Below are 19,105 nucleotides of genomic sequence, written 5' to 3'. Positions count from 1 at the left end.
CACTGCAGCAAGCTTTGCTCCTTCGGGCACATCAAAATATCACTATCTTTTATCTGATGTAAATGATATAAGTATCTTAATTATGTAACCGTTTTCTCGGCAACGTTTCATGCCGTATACTTGACTTACCACGATGGAGTTTTCCCCTAGCACCCAATTATTCTAGCAGCTACATCAGCTACATCCAGATCAAAAGGGAGCTACGCTGTGCTTGTTCTCTCCGTTGTTGTTTCCCAGCTGGAAGCTGAACGGGGGACGCGGGTAACAAGAGTCGAAGATCCACAAACAAACATGGTGCACACATGTGCGAAGCAGATTGAGAGCGGGAGACTCACCAGATCGCGAGAGGCCCTCCCCGAGCCACCATGGCGCCGCTGCAAGGCGGCTCCCGGTTAGCAGAGGTACGGGAGTGAAGGCCGCGTGTGCGGCCGCTGCTCCGCCTCGCACCGCACCCAGCCTACCAGCTCGACATGCACCTTTGCACCACCAATCGGTTCCAGCCAGCCAGGCAAACCGCTCGGCGCAGGCAGACGCGGATGAGATGGTCAATACCGCACCTGCACTTGTGCTGTTTAACCTTGGAATGGCTATTGCTGCGGCGCCTGCTTGCCCAACTGAGATCAGCCTACCCAAATTTGCTTCTGTTGTCTCGACCTCTCCGCCGATACTGGCGCCAGTGTGCCTTTGCCAGTCCCTGGCCAGAACCGCTGGTGGGTGCAACCCCCGGAAGCCCATGTGCGGGTCGTCTATGTCCAGGTCCTCCCTGCGGCGGCAGCTTCTGTTCCCTGTCTGAATATTGGCCTCGGCACCATGATCTGGTTGAAGTGGGTCTTCAGCCCGCGTCGCCGTCTACTAGCTTCTTCCCGGGTGACCGCTAGGGCTCCGTGGAGATCCTTCTTTTCCATGGGCTGGGCTGGGCGGGGCTGGGCTGGGCTGGGCTGGGCTGGGCTGGGCTGGGCTGGGCTGGGCTGGGCTGGGCGCAGATGCGACTGCCGATCTTCGCGCCATAAGCACGTGCCAAATGTGCACACTGGCGCCATCTCCTGGCAGCACAGCACAGCACAGCACAGCACAGCAGTGCGATTCTGGCTTTTCCGGTGACCGGGCACAGATTTACATTTCCATATGACTCATTTCGGCGTTTCTGGGAGACCACGCACAAGGATGGCAATGATGCACATGACACGCGTAAGCGCCACAACGATATGTCCCGGCGGCCAGTGTCAAGGCTTTTGGGGGTATGCGACTACACGGCTACACGGCCACAAGGCTTGCTAAGGATACGAAGGTAAGAGCCCCGTGTCACACGAGCTTTGTTTTCTCCCGCACCTACTCCCGCACCTACCCAGGTAACCAGGAAAGGTCTACTGCTGCTTCATGCTTTGTGTGCTCCACGCCGCCTTGTGTTTTTTCGGATGTTTGGTACTGCAGGGAACGCCCCCTGCATATTTTTTGCTGTTTACGATACTGCAGCTTATTTGCCGGACCGTGAGGTGCTTGAGTACCCGGCCCCGGGTGCCCCGGGGTGGCCATCATCCTCCAGTCGAAATGATGCCCGCGACGGCTGCGGCCTGGACGGTAGCGGCGCACTTAGCAACTCTGGGCGCAGCCTCTTCTTTACCTGGCGTGAGGGTCACCACCATGCGAACGTGTGCCGTCCAGCTGTTCGTGTGCTGCCCGCACAGCAGGTTCCCCTCCCCCTGCGGCTCTCCCGTGCGTGAGTGGGCGTATTTCCTGTAGAGATGATCTTCTGGCTCTACTAGGGTTCATCAATGACATGCAGCCGTGCTATGGCTCAGGTGTTCCATCCCCAGTTCCAGCCCTCGCACTCGGCAGACCACCCGTGTCCGGCGGTGTCCGGGGTGCAGCAGCTGGGCATTGCGGAAGCTGCATGGGCAGGCGATCAGGCACCCCCGATCAGCAATGCGACAACTATATTCTGGTGCAGCAGCAGCAGCAGTAGCTGCAGCAGCTGCAATTTTAACTGCAGGCACTGTACCTGTACGGTCAGCAACAGGAACCAGAAATTGTAGAGCCACTGCAGGAGCACGCGGCAAAACGGCATAAATCTGCTGATGATGAGGCTGCCGAGCATATCTGATATCGGAGGGTGAGGATGATGGCCGGCGCAGACAGCCTGCTGGGCCACAGCAGGCGCGAGCGGTGTGGTGGGCGAGGTTGTGGCGGGTCATGGCGGAGGTGAGATGCGTGGCGGGTGCGGGGCACAAGGTAGGCGTGCGGGAAAAGTGGCGTGCAGGGGACCTAAAGACCACACGAAAAATGCATTAGTCACACACCTCGGTGCCATATTCTTCACACAGATCCGTTTGCATGTTTCGGCGCGTGTACGGACATGTCGTACAAGTTTTGTGCCTCCTTTCCCAAGGCATTGTGCGTTTCTTATTTTATGTAGTCCACGTTCGGTGGTGAATGTGACAGGTATACGAATACGTGTTATCATCTCGGACAGCATGGATGATCGGAGGCGCACAATTACAGGAAAGCTAGCTAGGCGGGAAACTCGTGCATGTTGAAACAGGTTCAGATTCATGTCCCGGGGTGGAAGGTTTGGAGTGACCCCGGAAAGGAGAGACATGCGGTATGTTAGAAGCACGGGGCTGCTGGAAAGAGCTGCGTAATGAGGCGCATGGGCGGGGGCGGCTTAGGGGAGAGCGCCTGGAGCTCATATGCCCTTTCGACCACATCGCCGCCAAGCGAGAGGTTTCCCTTCCCCTGCTTCCTTTTTCCTAATGTTCCCTGCCCGCCCTAGCTATTCCTTTAGTGACACGCACAAAAATGGACGGCGCAGCTAGAACTTAAAGAGCTAGAACCTCCACCACCATCTTGGGGGTATTCACATACGCTGCACGTCCTGTCCAATACTTGGCAGTGGCGCCGGTTCATCATGTTGCTGATGGCGAGAGATACACTCGATCTCTCCAAGGCGCGCAAGAGTGTAATAAAAAGTGCAGCACGAACAGAAAACGAAGAGTGATCGTAGAAAATGCTTTGCTGCCAAAGTCCAGCTGCCTTATCAGATATATGTAGTAGTAGCAAAACTTCCCGAGGCACTTGCTAGTTATATGCTCTGTACGACACCTCTGCATCTGCAACATCATACTACCATACACACAACCGCCCAAGCGTTTTACCTGGTGACACCCAGGTTTAATAACATTTCTCCTGCACAACACATACATCACTTGTAGGAAGCAAGCGGACACGGACACAACACTGCGATATAAGACGACTTAAGGAAAAAGCCAGTACCTCAATCGGCAAAAAAGACCACCGGCGCTGCTTTCCTTAACATCCAACACAGTCAGGAGGCGATCTGCCATATCCTTGCAAACCGGCTCGATCTTCACACGCGCCACCTGATATAAGTCAGCAATTTGACGTTTCGTGTACAACCCCGAGGATTGGGGTTTGGCAGCAATCATGACCACCACTCCTTTCCACCATACTGCAACCGCATTCACCAACTACTGTACTCTTCAGCAACACGAGCTTAGCACCTACTCTGCTCCTGCCATCGTTCCCGACCTTCCTTTCCTAGCTCCAATACATAGCGCTACTGCCCCGGCGGCGTCCGCTGGCGTCACAACCAACGCAAAAGCGATCCTACCTATCCTGTCGACTCTCTTTCGAGAAGTAAGATCATAATAAGTGTGCCGTACTCTGCAGCCGCACGCCGTTCCCTCCACCTGGGCGCCCATCCCGCGCTGAGTATCCCCATCTCCCCATTACCGCCTTCACCCCAAAACGACCTGACTCTCCGAGCCCTGGCTGACGACGACGAGCTCAGATATTTTCAAGGCAGCAGCAGCACCGGGCAGCTCACGAACTCCGCCAGCTGGTTGGCGTCCACGTGTTTGGCGTGAACTGCCTCACTGGACAGCACCACCATGTCGGCCGAGATCTCGTCAGCCACGTCACCTGCAGGGCCAGGCCAGGCCGGGCCGGGCCGTGACAGATAAAGTTGCACTGTCAGCACTGCGCTCTTCATCAACTACAAATAGCGGAAGGCTAGAATGAAGGCTGGTTCTTCTCTATGCATAAACGTGCATAACCCATGAAAGGAAAAGGGAGTGCTGTGAGGGGGTGGGGATGTCCTAGGGGGGAGGCCATCGATGAGTGCGAGCGAAAAGCAGGCAGCGGTGAAAAGGAAGAATGTGCGGGACGCAACTAACAACCAACATGCAGACACGAGGGCAACTAACCTAACAACTGAAGGGGAAGGGCAACTACTGGGTGACTCACCAACCAGCACCGACGCGGGAGACGTGATGGCTCGCTCCACAACCTCGAAGTTCTCGCAGCCTCGGTCCTTCAGGTGCCAGGAAATGCTCTCCAGACGGCGACTGGGGTCCGTGTTCTCTGTACCTGCAGAGCCCGAGGAGAGGGCGTTGGACGCAAGGAGTATTCTTACGCGCTGCTTCTTCATAACGGGATAAAGCGCAACCCGGTGCGATCGTGTGTGTGCCTTTGGCGGCTACTCCGGCTAGCCAACTGCCAAACTTGCGTGCTCGATATCTGGTCGAGAAGCTAATTAAACCTTAAACCTTATCGTTGTTTGGCAAATGTTTCTTAAAATTGATAGCAAACGCGTTAATAGCAGCGTGTGGGATCTAGACGCTTTCAGAGTGGTAGTGGCCTGCCGTTCGCCCTGTGCCGGAGCGTCTCCCCCGAAAGCGAAAGCACTAGGCGGCTTCAACTCCTTCCAGTACTCACCGGGTTCATCCACGACAAGAACCGTGACCTTGGACTGGTGCTGACGAGCTAGGAGTGCCGCCGTCGCCACAGCCTATGCGGGGCCGGCAGCGTCAGTACGCGGCCTTCACTTTCGGGAAGAAAAAACCAAGGACCATTGGGCCCGACGCTGGCTAGGTCAGGACAAGTGCCGCTAAGCATAAGAAGGCTGCATATAACCTCAAAGCTGCAAATTCGTGCATTTGTTGCCGGCCCCCGAGACGAACGGCTCCTGAACTTCCCAATTTAACCTCACCGTGCGGGACCCATCGCTAAGGAAGGGATTTGCGTCTAGGATTGTAAGCAGCACCCGGTTGTACTGGAGCTCAGCCGAAGCCTGCAGAGCCCACGGGAAGGCAATTTTCGTATCTCGAATTTCGTAACTTAAGGCTTGCACCTTGAGCCAGTGCTGAACAGAGATCCATGCAGCATAAGGTAAAGAGCCGAGCAAGGCGCTACCATCCAGCCTACATGATATCGGTGCTCATCCCAGGACCCTCGCTCACCACCGGTGACTCCTGTTCCGGCGCAGAAGCCCGCACGCAAACGCCTGAATCCAGGAGAAGAACATTATCGACTGAGACCAATAAGAGATGTTATGGGCTATAGCGACACCTGCCTCTCGCTGCCGACACCGTGCGAAGGTCCCGCTTCCTGAGATGCGCTGATGTATTAAGGCTTAGTGAACAGCGAAGCGTTGCCATAATTGACGGCTGAAAACGTTCCGTGCCGGGTTATGAACTATCAAACGTAAGCGTTAGGAACTTTCGATGTGAGCGTGCTTAACTATTATGGATCAATTTTTGATTTCTTAATGCTTTGTTACATAAATTCTCCGTAATAGTAAATGCTTGAAATGCAGCACCTTGGCGGGACCACTGCTGACGTGGTGCTATGCACGTACGCAGTGTCGTGCACTTGTGTAGAGCCTTCTAATTAGGCATCCTTACTCGATAGTCGACACCCTTGGGGAAGGTTACGAAACTAACGATTGAATTAACATACAGGAACATACTTTCGACGTTAAGCTCCACTAAATAAATTGGCAAGCCGAAAGCCCAATCATGTTTTTTTACACGGTATGGAACATGCCGTAAAATCAGAACAAGCCGCTAAACACATGATCGACCATCTACGTCGGTCTTTAGAACACACACGTTTGCCCCAACACTAAAAGAAACACCACCATTCGCCAGGTTGATAAGCCTAAGGACGCAATAATGTGCCATCCCCCCGTCCTAAACCGTCGTACAGAGCCCAAGGCATGTCACCGAGCCCAAAGCCCAGGACGCAATTCCCCCGCTAGCGCCGGGCAGCTACCAGAACCTCCGGCGAGAATCCGGCTTGGAGGACATTTACAATCCCAACAGAGTTGGACAGCCATATGCGCGCTTCGTGAATCATGGCTTAAAACGTGCACGCACAAGCACCTCCACAGTTGTCTGTAGTCCATCTTCATCTCTTGCCTCCTGGCGCTCGCCTTGCTTTTAGCACTTCATATGCCCTTTTCCTTTTTTGGCCACCTCAAGGACGTGCCAAGACCGGTCCCTGTTAGAAGCACCCGGCGGCGACACTTTCAAAAGGCAAATGCGTCCGTCTCGGTTCCTCGGATCCCCCGAGCGGCTGATACCCCTTCCTTCGCCCTCCTCCTGGCAAGCGCGCCGGCGCCGACTTCACCACCAACGCAACCCACCACCGCCACCACTGCCGCCTCAACAAAGCACCATTTTACGCATGAAACCCGCAAACGACATGCCAGCAAACACATCTAGCCCGCCCTAACCTCCTCTAGCATGCTCCGCCACGCTTGTCCGCCGACATCTGCTGCGATGCCACGAGCTGGCTGGTCCCGCACTTTCGCACACCGACCCGCACCCGCGCCGGTGTTCCTCGCCTGCCTGGTGGTGCCGGGCTCACTCCCGGAAACCATGAGGTCAAAACAACTAAACCGCGCAGGAATAGCAAGACAGACACAAAAGCTGTGTAAACCGTTGGGACTGGGAAGCCTCCAGAACGATGTTAACCTCTTCCTTTAAGGATCTAAAGCCGCTGGGGCACTCGCGAGGCCCACACCGAGTTACCAGGCTTTCGTCCTCCTTGCAACCCCACCTCCCGGCGACAGGGTCCAGGAAGTCAATAGTCCAGCAGGGCCTCCCCTGGAGAGGTGCGTGCGCGTGTGCGTGACGCCTGCCGCCCGCCAACACACGTCGCCATCTCCTCGTCCTTAGCGTCACTTAGTACAACAGCACAAGAGACAAGCTGCGCTGCCGAGTCGAGTCGAGTTACACGGGTTTTCAGTGGCGACGTGCATCCTGAGGGTAGCCGTCCTTTAGTTGACGACGTCCATGACAATACGCTGCGACTTGATTGGGGCCCAGCGAAGGCGCTTCGAGTAGGCGGCAAAGCCAATGAGGATTGTGATCATGAGGCAGGCCTTGATGCCCATGACCCGCATCTCGTCCTGCATGTTGGAAGGGATCGATTACGTTTTTGTTCATTCATGTCCAGAAACGTAAATTAATTCTTTACTTATGCATCTACTCATCGCCACGATGATACATAATGTTCAGGAATGAACCATGCGAGTAAAAGAGACGCGCACGCACGGCAGACGGTACGTAATGAAGTGGCGTGCAGGCCCTGGCCCAGAGAAAGGGCGCAATACGGGCAACTCGATTGCTCGAAAGATCAGGCGGCAGCGCGAAAAGCCAGCATCGACGTGGACATTGGTGCGGATCATCCGCCGCTGCCTTCTGCCACAGTTTCCTAGACAGGCCATACACATCAGTGCCCACTCGAGCGTTGGCAAGTTCCAAACGCAAAGTGGAACTGCCATCTTACACTTTCCCTTCCCTAAATCTTGCCTAGGCTTGCTTGTGCATCTTATAGTCTCTAAACAGGCTGCAACCGTGCACAGGTGACACACACCTGACATCACCGGAAGCTGAACAAGCGAGGTCATGGCACCTCGGTGCTTAACGTGGCTCCCCTTCACACACGCAATGAATGACTGTCGTATCATATCCAGTACAGCACATAAAAAATGTCCTATGGCGGGTGCTGTTTCATAGGGGAAGCTCCTCCCGCGTGAAATCGTAAACTCCTTCCCAGAAAGCACACTAACTCTTCCATCCTCCTCTCCAACCCGCTCTTTTAGGCCCGCGCGTCGTCTTTTAGTTTCCATTAATGCCCTTTAAAGCCTCTTGCACGGCATCAACCGTAATCCCTTTGCCGTTTTTGAACGGTTGGACATCGTCCCTGCAACTCATCAGCCGAACCCAATAAGCATTCTGGGATGTCAGCGACCTCGCAACAATTACACATGTCAATTTTTAAAAAAATATACATGCCTCCTAACCATAAAGGGGCGCCGCTCTTTAGCAGGGTGACAACTCCTTTCCAACCCCACAGACGGTAACCTGTCGCGGATTTTTCTTTCATCTGTACCCCCTTCCCCTCGAGTGTATGCAAAAGCCCAGGCCGCAAGGGAACTCGCACCTGGTACGGATAACAGCTCCATGTCAGGAATGTGACCACGTCCTTGGCCTGCTGTGAGGCTGATGCGGGTGTGCCATCGTCGTACTCCACGCCACCGTCCACCAACATCTTGGGCATGGCAATCGCGCCGCCGGGGAAGTAGGGGTTGTAGTATAGACCCTCACGAACCTGTAGCACAGCCGACAGACAATCCCAAAAGAAGAGACCACCTTTCACAACACATGAACATTGAGATTCGCGGGAGATGAATCACGGGGGCGCCAGGAAGTCCACGCCTAAAAAATAAGAGGCTCTCTATAATGCCGCAGGAGGCTCGCTTGCCGGCCACCAGCTGCAAGATTACTCTGCAGTAGCCTATCGACACCGTTACACGTCCCACCTCGAACCCAGGTGCCAGCTATTGGGAGTTGAATCACCTTTAACGTGCATACATTTCAAGACGCGTGCGCATGTGCATGTATGCCTGTGTGAGGTAGAGGGGGTATCAAACCTCACCCATCCCCTCCTGCCCAAAGCAGCTCCTGTCAAAAAGGCTACCCACCGAAATGCCCGCCGGCGGGTCCCGATATCCGGTGAGAAGCGAGAAGATGTAGTTTTGGCCGTTGTGGCGACCACCCGAAACGAGGGTCAGGTCAGGCGGGTAGGCGCCGCCGTTGGCGTAGCGTGCCGCCTGCTCGTTGGCATAGGGCGACGGGAAGGCGTCGAAAAGGCGTCCCGGCCGGGTGAACATCTCGCCCTCGTCGTTGGGGCCGTCCTCAACCTGACTCCGCGTGCCGACGGGGAATGGGGGGACCCAAGCGGGACGTTTTTTAAACCGCCTTAAGGCATCACCACAGACGGCCCGGGGTAACGGAATGGGAGCTCACGGGGCGAGGCGAGGGGTAGTATGCGGATCAGTGAATAAACCGAACCCAGAAGACTTTCGAGGAGGTGAATCATGAAACACGATACCAGACCGCACAGCTAGGTGCCCGTTGCACATTGCGGTACCGCGCCGGACGCTGCGATGAATACCGGTTCCTCAACACCACAGACGCCACATGGCCCCACAGAAAGCTCGGCGGTGTTTGCGCTGGATAGCACGTGTGGCCACAAGGGCTGCGAAGGTGGAGACCATTTTTTGGATGAATAATGTGACGCATTCCGTCGTAAATGAATTAACATGAGGGCAGGGTGCTTTTAGGAGGGCTACACTCCGTCCTGGTCGCACTGTAAATCTGGCCGCTGTCTCCTGTGGGAAAGTTTTCTTCCATCCGATGATTCGATATTGAGTGAACACGCTCTGCCTGGGAAGGCTGCGCCTCGCAATGCCCCTCGCAATACCCTCGGTATGCCAAGGCGGAAGGTGTGAGGGTGGTGTAGACGACGGCAGGCCTCCCCAGTCACATCAATTACCTCCCTCACCCTCGAGGGCTTCACAGCGGTGCTTTCTGTAGCATAGCTGGGTGCAACCAACCCTCAAGCACCACGTCGTCACACGCCACGCCACGGTGCGCGTCTCGCACAGCCGAGTGTACGCGCGTACCTATACTGTGCCACACCCGCTTTCCAGAAGTCCATGATTCAAATCTATCAATTCCACTCAACCGCAGGAACAATCGTGCATTGCACAACCGCAACCATGCACTGCAAGGACCGAAACCAACCACGTCAGGACTGCGCAAGCCAATGCCCATTGCCTCAGCCGAGGATCCAGACCCACCATACATGAGCCCTAGGTAGAGAAAGGCAACCAGGATGTTGCCACGGAACCATCCGAACGGCCTTTCCTTCCGTTCACCGCCAGGGCGCACAAAAACCACCTAAATCCCCTGCCTGGCACGTAGCTCTTGCAAAATGCGTGTTGCTGGAACGTTTCCTCCCATCGTGTAGTAGCTGGTACACAGTACGGCTCTACAAATACGCGCGAAGCGCGACCACCAGCATCTCGAGAGGCCTTTTCAGCGGCCAGCTACTACACATTGCGAGAACTCCCCCATGTTATTAAGACATTAGCAGCACTCACGCCTACCCACCTCCGTCTCCGCCGCAAGCGCCTTGGCCTCCTCCTCCGTGTAGCACACCCCCACCAGCTGGCGCCAGTGCAAGTACTGCATGGAGTGGCACGCCGCACAGACCTCCTGGTAAACCTGCAAAGAAGCAACAGGGAGAAAATGAGAGCCCAGATAAGACAGATTTGGCTTATCGAGCGGCGGCACGGCTGCAGCGAAAGGGGGAAAGTAAAGGGCGGGTGGAGACGAAGGTAGGGGGGAACCAGGGTGCACTAATCGTAGGGCTCTCACATGTAGGGGGCCCCTCTCTGCTTTGTCCGGAACTAGCAATGCGCTATCTCCGTCTAAGGATGATGCCATATCTCCAGGCCGGTGAGCATGTGAATGCTGCATTGGCTGACATCCCCGGGTTTTCAGCGCAAGCTGACCCAAGTGTCAGGACCACAGTGCAGGAAGGGCAGAAACCTCCCCCTGCAAATTCGGCAGTTCGACGCGCTGAAACCGCAAGCTACCGCGAAGTGAGTTTTTGAATAATACTCCAAAATTCCGTCTTTGCTGTCCCAAGGTATTCTGTACATCGCCAAGCAAGTCTACATTCCCACGGGCTCCGACCTCCGCAGCTACGTCCTAAAGTTACAAGCTCTGAATCACCTTGTGGCCACGGCGAATAGCGGCATGGTCATACGAATCTAGCACACCCTCGTGGGGCCATGGGTAATGAGGCGCGTGAAGACCATCAGCAACCTCGCTGGCCGTCGCGACGCAAGACGCGCCAAAGACGCCAGCAAGAATGCCTCCAAGCGCAGCGGCGTAATGTGCCGCCTTGCTGGGCTCGGCATCGGAGGCGGTGCTCGACATCGTAGCCGTAAGGGCTGGCACGGCCTGCAAAATGCACAATCCAGGGCTCCATTGCGCCGGAATACAGATGTGCTGCTAATAAGTGACTAGCCGGTGAGGCCTACAGGGGTGCTAAACTCCGCAAGACTAAATCTCCATCAGTGTAAGTTCACGGCCTCTTTTTCACGAACCTTCTGCGCCAAGCGGCTGTTTGCGGCATCTGCGCACAGCCCCAAGCCCTTGCCCAGAGTCCGGAAAAGCGAAACACTAGACCTCATTTTCCCGAAAGAAGACCGCCTAGGTCGCCGCTTAGGCTAAAGGGGTGGGTCAGTAGCCCCGATACATACAGTGGAAGACGACGTGCCCAACTAGTTTTTCTGACTGAGGCAGTTTGACACACAACCTCCGCGCGAACCTGCGCCACCCTGGACCGGTGTTGCAACTAACTTGTTGCTCCCCAGAAACTTCATCAAAAACAACACATTTCACAGAGGAGCCTTCATCCAGCCACGTAACCTAATCGTAAGCAATGACGAAGGGGACGTGTTTGACTCCCGCAAGTTTCACATGCCAGCGCCCAAACCCCCAACCAGGGTTAATCAGCATCCTTAGTTCACCATAGAACTTCTATAGACATATGACCAAACCAAAGGTGCTTGGCTGTGTGGTTGGTGGTCGTTGTCCGGGACCGGCTGGTTGACCCGGCACGACTTCTAGCAAGCAAACTGTATAGAACAACCCATAAGGCACAAATGGTGCGATGTCGGCTCTTGTAAATTTCTGCAAGGAAATTGTGCAGCGACCGCTGGACTGAGCGCCCGGCGCAGCGATGGGACATCGACGGGGGCCCTCCGTTATTACCGCGGCGACAGCGGGAAAGCTTTTGCCCCTTGTGGAGGATGGCATCTATAGGCTTGATGGCAACAGCCGGATGGCCAGCAAGGTGCAGGCCTGGACCAACCCCGTATACGATGTGACAGCCAGCCAGACAACTGCGGCTCCTGGTGATGCGACAATCACAGTCCAGCCCCAACGTGAGACGGACCTAACCGAGGTGAGCCACACCTCTTTGTAAACCACCCGCGTTCGCTCCAAGGCTCTGGTGATCGAAACTCCCTCCACAAGGGGCCGGGCCCCTTTTGGCCGCCTGCGGACACAGCGAATACGCTTTTCATTGCTCTGCCCGGAACTCTGACTTGACTCTTAAGAGACGCAGCGCAGAGATCTAAGCTGCGTCCACGTCCATGCCCTATTTTGGGCGATAACAAAAAGGCCCCCGCCGGGCAAAGGCACCTAGTAACCGGACCTTTCCTTGCCCTTGCACCTGAAGCGACGCCACTCCAAGGCGGCCGTTAAGGCCGACACATATACACATACACACATACTACACACATGCGTTGCGGCTCAGATCATGAAAACACACACACACACACACACACACACTCACACACACACAGAGTTAAGGGATGCAAAATGTGCGGCATCCATCGCCTGTATGCCAAGTCAAGGATCCTCGCCCACAAGCCGACCCATGCCGTTTCGGCCGTTCCTTTCCCCGTCCCGCGTTTCTCTCAATCTCCCCAAAACCACCACTGCCACCAACAGGAGATGTTTCCGAGCGGCAAGGGCATGCTGCGACGCATGTCCTACCAGTTTGGTGGGGTGATGGTGCTCATCGTGGCGCACATCATGGTCACTGTCTACACCGACCCCATATACCTGAAATCCCCGCTGACGCAAGTCATCGTCTACAGGTGCGTGCAATAAACGTGGCTTCCCTTCTCCCTGCCCTTCCCTGCCCTTCTTCCTGCCCTTCCCTGCCCTTCTTCCTGCCCTTCCCTTCCCTGCCCTTCCTTACTCCTCCGTGATTCTCTCAGCTGCCATCCCGCTCCTCAACTCAATGTTAACCTCAACCCAGCCCAACAACCCTTCAAACAGTTTGTCCTGAATGGCCTTTCGGGATTCGTTGTCTGATTCCGCGTACTTGGGCTTTCCTTCGGCCATCCTTTCTTAAGAGCTGCAGCCACTACTTCACGTGACAACCAATGCCGTATTTTATCTCCGATCTGAGCGTCCTGCCCGCCTATGCGTGCTCGCGCAACCTCTCACTCCCGCAGCCGCAGCCGCAAAAAAATACCTCTTGAACGTGGCGTGGTGTACGTCCTTACCCCCACACCCACACCCACACCCCATTTTCCCCCGGCTCCCAACCCGAACCCAATCCCACCCGAACTTATTCAATTTATATCGCCGCTTTGGACTCTGTAATATAGTTCGGGGTGCTTTGGACAGTTCTTCGCGACAGTTGATCCATCTCTTTTGCTCCGCGCATCATATCATGTGATTCCACCCTGTCCCACCCCTAATGCCGCGCCTCGCAGCGCCCAGGGCGGCCTGCTACTCGCCATCATCGGTGGCTTCTTCGTGCTTACCAGCCAGACGCTGTACATCCGCCTGGGTCGCTACGACCTCTACCTTCGGGAGTTCGCCGTCATTTACATCTTGTTCGTGATAGAGGCGTTGCTGTACATAGCCATGAAGGCTTACGCGACAGTGAGTTGCAGCGTGGAGGAAATGATCCGCAAGATAGGTAGCTACCTAGCATGCCGTGACGCGGGAAGTGCGGTGCACACACACGCATGTTTTGTGTCGCGAGACTGAAGATTTGGAGTTAAGGAACCGTTCCAAAGGGGTTAAGACCTAACCACTGGCGTTCCCAGGGGGGTAGGATTGGCGGGGGGTGTGGGGTTTCTTTCTGTTAGCGTACTGAACATCAATCGGACTGCAGTCCAACCTTGTACTGCCCTTCCCCTTGATGGTCCGAAGGATTCCAAAATCCTGGTTGGAGCTCTGCCCCTTTCGCAGCTTTGGTCTGACTTTTCACTTTCCTGTCCTCTTCACTCTGTTTTGGGCCAGCTTAAGTAACCTTTCCTTTCCCAGCAAACGAACAACAGCGAAACTGTTCTTTCGGTACGGGATGGCGATTTTATAAAAATCGCCATTACCGTAATGATAGTTTGTAGCAATACTACGCCCCAGCCTGGAACAAGGGCTATGTGTTAAGGGGCCGGGGCTGGAGAGGTGTGGGGTCGTGCGTGGGTCGTGTGTACCCTGCTGACATTTATCCACACCTGCCTCCCGCCAACCGTGATTACACCTCAGGTGTTGTTGTACCGCCGGATGTCCTACCTGGCGCTGTGGGGCGCCCCCGGCTACACCCCGCTGTGGGTGGTCCAGCGGGTGATGCTCATGCTGTTCTGGGTGGCTGCGCTGTACAGCTCCCTTGGGGTGTTCGACGTGCGCTACTTTGACCCGGAGTTGCTGTTCGGGCAGCAGCTCAAGGCGCGGGAGCGCCGGCGCGGAGGGCTCCGAGTGGCGGCGGCGGCGACCGGCGGCAGCGGGTGATAGAGGGAGGGATGGAGGCGCTAGTGTTGGTATAGTGGCCGTATAGTGGTGGGTGGGTGGCACCGTAGGCGGTTAAAGGGGCATGCAACAGACGGAGCTGTGACTGAGGAATGAGCGTGAAGAAGGAAGGTACGAGTGCATGAAGGATGGTACGAGGAGGGAGATGAGAATACGGAGCAGCGTTCGTTCTCGCCGTGGCTGTGGATGGCCGCGTGCTGTATGGGATGGGAAGCACTGCGGAGGTGCGGGCAGGCATGTTGTGCGGCCCGACAAACCTACCGCCCTGCCTCCCTTCCTTCCGCCCCACGAGTGTGAACCGGCTGTGTGAACCGGCCGGTGCCTGCAGTCCAGATGGCATCAGTAGCAGCCGCCGAAGTGAGCAGCTTTAGCGGTTGAACTGGTAGATGTGGTGAGGATGAGCAATAAACGATGTCGAGGTACAAAACTGTAGCTGAAAGTTGTACTTTTTTTATCTGAAATGAATGACCTGTGGGCTAATGAAACCCGGCATCTCAAGCGGCATGCGAAAAGATGTATGCAATGTGCGAACGATGTGCCTTGTGTGGTAAAAGGTGCAGAAGACAGATGGCAAGATATGCGAGGCGGAAGAATTTCAGGAAGTGTCCCGGGGGGGAAGTATTGACAAGTAATTAGCAAAGTATGTGGAGGATGGGCGGCCGTCACTACCGTTTGTGATTCTTGGCTCCGTGGCGTTGGATTCTGGATTTGCTATTACTGCAATAGGGCTCTGTGCCGCAATAGGCTGCCTCCCTCCAGTTCCGGTAAGGCAGCCTATTGCCTTACCGGAACTGGAGGGAGGCAGCCCGGATGGTTTGGCCCCCTGCAGAGATGGCAAAGGATGGCAATGGCGCTTGCCACGCCGCGGTGTTGCTGTCCGTAACATCCATAACACGCACAACCCTTTTTCGCGCCCAAACGTGACCTCGCAGTTGCATCAACAGGCGCGCGCGCGCGTGTGGGGCTAAAACTAACGCTGCAAACGTTGTGCGTATCCACGTACCTGAATGCCTATTCATTACACGGCATGCAAACACAGCAGGCGCAACAGGACAAAACACTTTCAAACGCTACACCTCGCTCAGGGGCCCACCCGCATAGTCTTATGATGTCTTCATCCCGCGATTTATTCACTCACTCGATTTCTTCACCTTCGTCCCTTCGCGTCTTCGGCGGGCTTCATTACACGCAGCCCCCAACCCCACAGCGTGCGTTGCACGGGACCTTCTCTCCCAACTACCAACTACCGGCCGCACGACAGCTCTGCAAAACGAAACGTAGGGCTTTTGGAGACACACCATTCAGCCAATCCCTCCTCTCCACCTTGCCTTGCATTCGCTCTCCTTGCCTTACATTTTGCTGCATGCGAGTCCCTTCCTGTCCATACGTGCCCTCCCCAAATGCGTTGGGCGCCGATCAGGCGGCACAAGGGCTCTTACGGCCTCAGGCAGGAACACAGCCGTGCAAATGCACTAGCCGCCGTGGAGACGCATGCCGCTTACACCGCACGCCAGGCTACGCGGCTACACCAGGAGAGAAAAACACACACAGAAGGCAACCCACCCACCCACCCAACCCCCTACCTCCCCCACACAACACTGTTCCACCAGAGCTCTCCACCCATACAGCGGCAGCGGTACATAAAGGGACTTCGACAGCGGCCACAGGTACACGGACGAGCCAGCAGGTGCCGACATCGCAGCCGGAGCCGCCCTTTCTCAGCAGACAGCACCACATGGGGATGGCCGCGGCCCCATTACCCCACAGACCCTACCACCACATCACCATCCTACCACCACCATCACCATTTCCATCTCCTCACCAGGGACGTGATACTTGTGCGTGATACTCGTGAATGTGACTTATCACAGCCTCCATGACCAGGGATGGGTTCCCCTTATTGTTCTTCATCCCCTACCCACACAGCGAGAGTCTCAATCACCACGTCCACCGTTACACCACAATCAATACAACCCCAACAAAGATCAACAGTGTTCGAGTGCTCCGGAGGGTCACCTCATCCCGCCATTCATTGCGCCATAGCCTGTGGCAGAGGACTTGGTATACCACAGTAACCCGGCAAAGAAGAATCCACATTAGGACACGCCACCTCCGTTATGTGCTGCATCACAGCCACGTCTCTACAAGTCCACGGGCACCTCCACCACCATTTTAGCCAGATCCGCACCGCTCAGAGCTGTCTGGAAGGCCGCATAGTCAAGTCGATCAGCGCCGCCCGCCAGCACTAGCACCCGCCCGATAATATCTTGTCGGTCCTCCTCACTAAGAGTGCTCCCTGCCAGCTGCTTCAACATCATGCTCATGTCCTCGCGGGAAATGAAGCCTGTGATGAGGACATCATGCGTCGAGAATGGCGAATTTTTATTATATTAAGTATAATATTAACTGATCCCGCTATATTAATATTGTCATTAATATTGTCATCAGTTTCAATGATATGACCTTAGTTACAGGGTTTACAAGTTGAGGTCAACTAGTGGAAGGGGCTCCGTAAAAGCCGGTGGGGCTGGGGCATACGGACTGCTTGGTGGCAGCGGTATCAGTGGCGGCGGCAGCGGAGGGGACGTGGGGGAAGAATGTCGCACTAAAAACCCTAAGCACTGTAAAAATTTGATATGTACAAAATAACATATTGGTATAAGATACAAGGAAAATAAACAGCAGAAGTCCAGGGAGCCTGGAGCCCATGGCATCAGCGGAAGGTAAGGGAGGCAAGGAAATGAGGAGGGGCTTAGGGTTTCAATCCAAGCAACGCGTCCACTGCAATGGCCCCGATGATGTACGGGGTGATGGAGGGATGAGCTGCCCATCGAGGGCAATGGACATATGTGTACATAGCCAGCTAGTGGCTCCGCAACGGTGGTGGCACGTAATCCCCTTAATCGTGAAAAAGACTACCTGGTAATCTGAGACATGATGGGATGGGGTGTAACATCTGTCATGTTCTTGCGGGTCATGGTATGGCCCACAATGTTGCCTTTTCGGGGCCCTACGGCTCACCATCGCCATCTACGTCATACACTGCGAACATGAAGGCGAGCTTGTCCTCGCGGGAGGCACGTGGACTGAACGGCGCCACCATTTCAACGAAGGTCGTGAAGTTGGGGCATTCGCAGTAGCGGACCAATCGTTGCGCGACGGGGTTAATGCTGAGCTCTGGGATGCTGAGGAACTCTTCCGGGGAAATGTAGCCTTTGTGTCCCCGGTCTAACGCGCGGAACCGCTTGTAGAGGGCCTCAATCTCTGCTTGATTGACTGGGGCAAAACAGTTGCGCATGTCACCATGCCGATGGACGCGGTGATAAGGTGTCATGAAAACCAGGAACCAAAACACTGACTTACATACACCCTTCGAAGCAGCAATGACTTCATCGACATCTCCTTGTGTTAATCCTCCACTTGCAGCCTGCAGTTGGCAAAACGTCCGCTGAAAATCCTGACAAGTTGCATCGCACAGGCGAAACAAAACATGTCCTCCTGACCTGACCCATGTCTCTATATCCTGCTTAGCAATAATTCAATAATCAATTATGATCGATAAAGCTGCTACGGGATTTCGCGAGCGATACAGCGAACTGTGATGATGGCTCCTGCACTCAATCCTTCATATTGCCGCAGTAAGCAGAAAACATCAGTTGTTTTAACTTCTCGTGTCCTAAGAGCGGTAAAAGTGAGCCTTAAAGTAACCTTGACAGGTTCCGCGGCGCCAGCTTTTTAAGCAGTTGCTTCCATCAGCACCCAACCTGAAGCGCAGATTGTTTGCGAGTGACATTCAAGGATTCTGATTGGAGGTTGGCATCCGTACATAAAGTAACGGTTTTCAACGACTCTTGTTGTCGATCATCGGTCGTCGTCTGCGTACATAGTGACATAGATTCTTGTAGGCTAAAGGATCACCTCCGGCGATGTAGCCCCATGGGATCAGGCAACATTCAACTAGGAAATGGTCCTAGGATCCCTTAAGAACTGATTCGGTGCAGAGCAGTGTGCGACAGTCCGATCGGGTCCCGACAGGAATGGCACTTGTGCTGAAAATCCCGACAGGCTTTGAAAAATGCTTTCGGGCGGACCCGACGAAAAAGGGGGAAAATGCCAAACGGCCATTGGGAGCCCCCGACGGGGCCCGGAGGGCTCCCGTCGGGGGACCCGACAGGGTTAGGGGCGCTAGGACCGCCCGATCGGGTGCCGTGGGTCGTCGGTGGGCCCTTCGGCGACGGACAGCTACAGCGATACATAATGGCATTCATAAAAATATAACTGGATGGAAATATGTAATGTAGTGGTAGCATTCGTTCACTTCGTTGCCTCTTCTTCTTTATCCTTTGACTCTGCTGTACAGGGATCCATGCTTGGATACATAAGCGAAGGGCACACTACCTTATCTTGACCTTATTGACAATTAATACAAAGACCATATGCAGCTTTACATTACCCTTTCGAACGTTTGCTGCCTCGTCCTGTAAGTCTGTGGGCTTTACCAAAACAGCTTGATGCTCACAGGCAGACGTGCAGGCGTGCATGTGTTGCTGTGTGTGTGTGTGTGTGTGTGTGTGTGTGTGTGTGTGTGTGTGTGTGTGTGTGTG

The 19,105-nt window shown here is 55.0% G+C and overlaps 4 protein-coding genes across 4 annotated transcripts; 1 reads left to right on the top strand and 3 right to left on the bottom strand.

Moving 5' to 3' along the window:
- Positions 1-2,798: 2,798 nt before the first annotated feature.
- On the bottom strand, positions 2,799-5,585 carry VOLCADRAFT_109978 (uncharacterized protein). Its single transcript, XM_002955485.1, has 6 exons — positions 5,372-5,585; positions 5,259-5,302; positions 5,009-5,089; positions 4,735-4,807; positions 4,264-4,386; positions 2,799-3,939 (listed from the first exon to the last, which is right to left on the bottom strand). The coding sequence occupies exons 1-6, from the start codon at positions 5,454-5,456 to the stop codon at positions 3,815-3,817; spliced, it is 531 nt and encodes a 176-aa protein (XP_002955531.1). The 5' UTR covers positions 5,457-5,585; the 3' UTR covers positions 2,799-3,814.
- Positions 5,586-5,808: 223 nt separating this feature from the next.
- On the bottom strand, positions 5,809-11,439 carry cyt1 (ubiquinol:cytochrome c oxidoreductase cytochrome c1, mitochondrial). Its single transcript, XM_002955484.1, has 6 exons — positions 11,270-11,439; positions 10,893-11,123; positions 10,266-10,379; positions 8,792-9,010; positions 8,251-8,418; positions 5,809-7,213 (listed from the first exon to the last, which is right to left on the bottom strand). Exons 1-6 carry the CDS (start codon positions 11,354-11,356, stop codon positions 7,082-7,084), a joined length of 951 nt encoding a protein of 316 aa, XP_002955530.1. The 5' UTR covers positions 11,357-11,439; the 3' UTR covers positions 5,809-7,081.
- Positions 11,440-11,601: 162 nt separating this feature from the next.
- Positions 11,602-15,581, top strand: VOLCADRAFT_106863 (uncharacterized protein). Its single transcript, XM_002955537.1, has 4 exons — positions 11,602-12,132; positions 12,684-12,832; positions 13,460-13,631; positions 14,241-15,581. The coding sequence occupies exons 1-4, from the start codon at positions 11,908-11,910 to the stop codon at positions 14,481-14,483; spliced, it is 789 nt and encodes a 262-aa protein (XP_002955583.1). The 5' UTR covers positions 11,602-11,907; the 3' UTR covers positions 14,484-15,581.
- A 1,061-nt stretch (positions 15,582-16,642) lies between these two features.
- Positions 16,643-17,799, bottom strand: VOLCADRAFT_65983 (uncharacterized protein; the record flags this gene model as incomplete). The annotated part of the gene is made up of 2 exons (XM_002955483.1): positions 16,643-16,845; positions 17,523-17,799. The coding sequence occupies 2 exons, from the start codon at positions 17,797-17,799 to the stop codon at positions 16,643-16,645; spliced, it is 480 nt and encodes a 159-aa protein (XP_002955529.1).
- Between the last annotated feature and the right edge of the window lie 1,306 nt (positions 17,800-19,105).

This window comes from Volvox carteri (assembly GCF_000143455.1).
Source record: "Volvox carteri f. nagariensis unplaced genomic scaffold VOLCAscaffold_52, whole genome shotgun sequence".
In the NCBI taxonomy this organism is placed as follows: domain Eukaryota; kingdom Viridiplantae; phylum Chlorophyta; class Chlorophyceae; order Chlamydomonadales; family Volvocaceae; genus Volvox; species Volvox carteri.
The sequence above is the reverse complement of the archived record's forward strand: the minus strand, read 5'-3'. Positions and strand labels throughout refer to the sequence as shown.

Coding starts and splice junctions, on each gene's coding strand:
- VOLCADRAFT_106863 (XM_002955537.1), top strand. CDS start 11,908: ATGGGACATCGACGGGGGCCCTCCGTTATTACCGCGGCGACAGCGGGA. Junction 12,833..13,459: donor ACGCAAGTCATCGTCTACAG/GTGCGTGCAATA, acceptor CGCGCCTCGCAG/CGCCCAGGGCGGCCTGCTAC. Junction 13,632..14,240: donor CCATGAAGGCTTACGCGACA/GTGAGTTGCAGC, acceptor ATTACACCTCAG/GTGTTGTTGTACCGCCGGAT.
- cyt1 (XM_002955484.1), bottom strand. CDS start 11,356: ATGAGGTCTAGTGTTTCGCTTTTCCGGACTCTGGGCAAGGGCTTGGGG. Junction 11,124..11,269: donor ACAGCCGCTTGGCGCAGAAG/GTTCGTGAAAAA, acceptor TGCATTTTGCAG/GCCGTGCCAGCCCTTACGGC. Junction 8,419..8,791: donor ACCCGCCGGCGGGCATTTCG/GTGGGTAGCCTT, acceptor GCTGTGCTACAG/GTTCGTGAGGGTCTATACTA.
- VOLCADRAFT_109978 (XM_002955485.1), bottom strand. CDS start 5,456: ATGGCAACGCTTCGCTGTTCACTAAGCCTTAATACATCAGCGCATCTC. Junction 5,303..5,371: donor CACGGTGTCGGCAGCGAGAG/GCAGGTGTCGCT, acceptor TCCTGGATTCAG/GCGTTTGCGTGCGGGCTTCT. Junction 4,808..5,008: donor TTAGCGATGGGTCCCGCACG/GTGAGGTTAAAT, acceptor GGCCCCGCATAG/GCTGTGGCGACGGCGGCACT.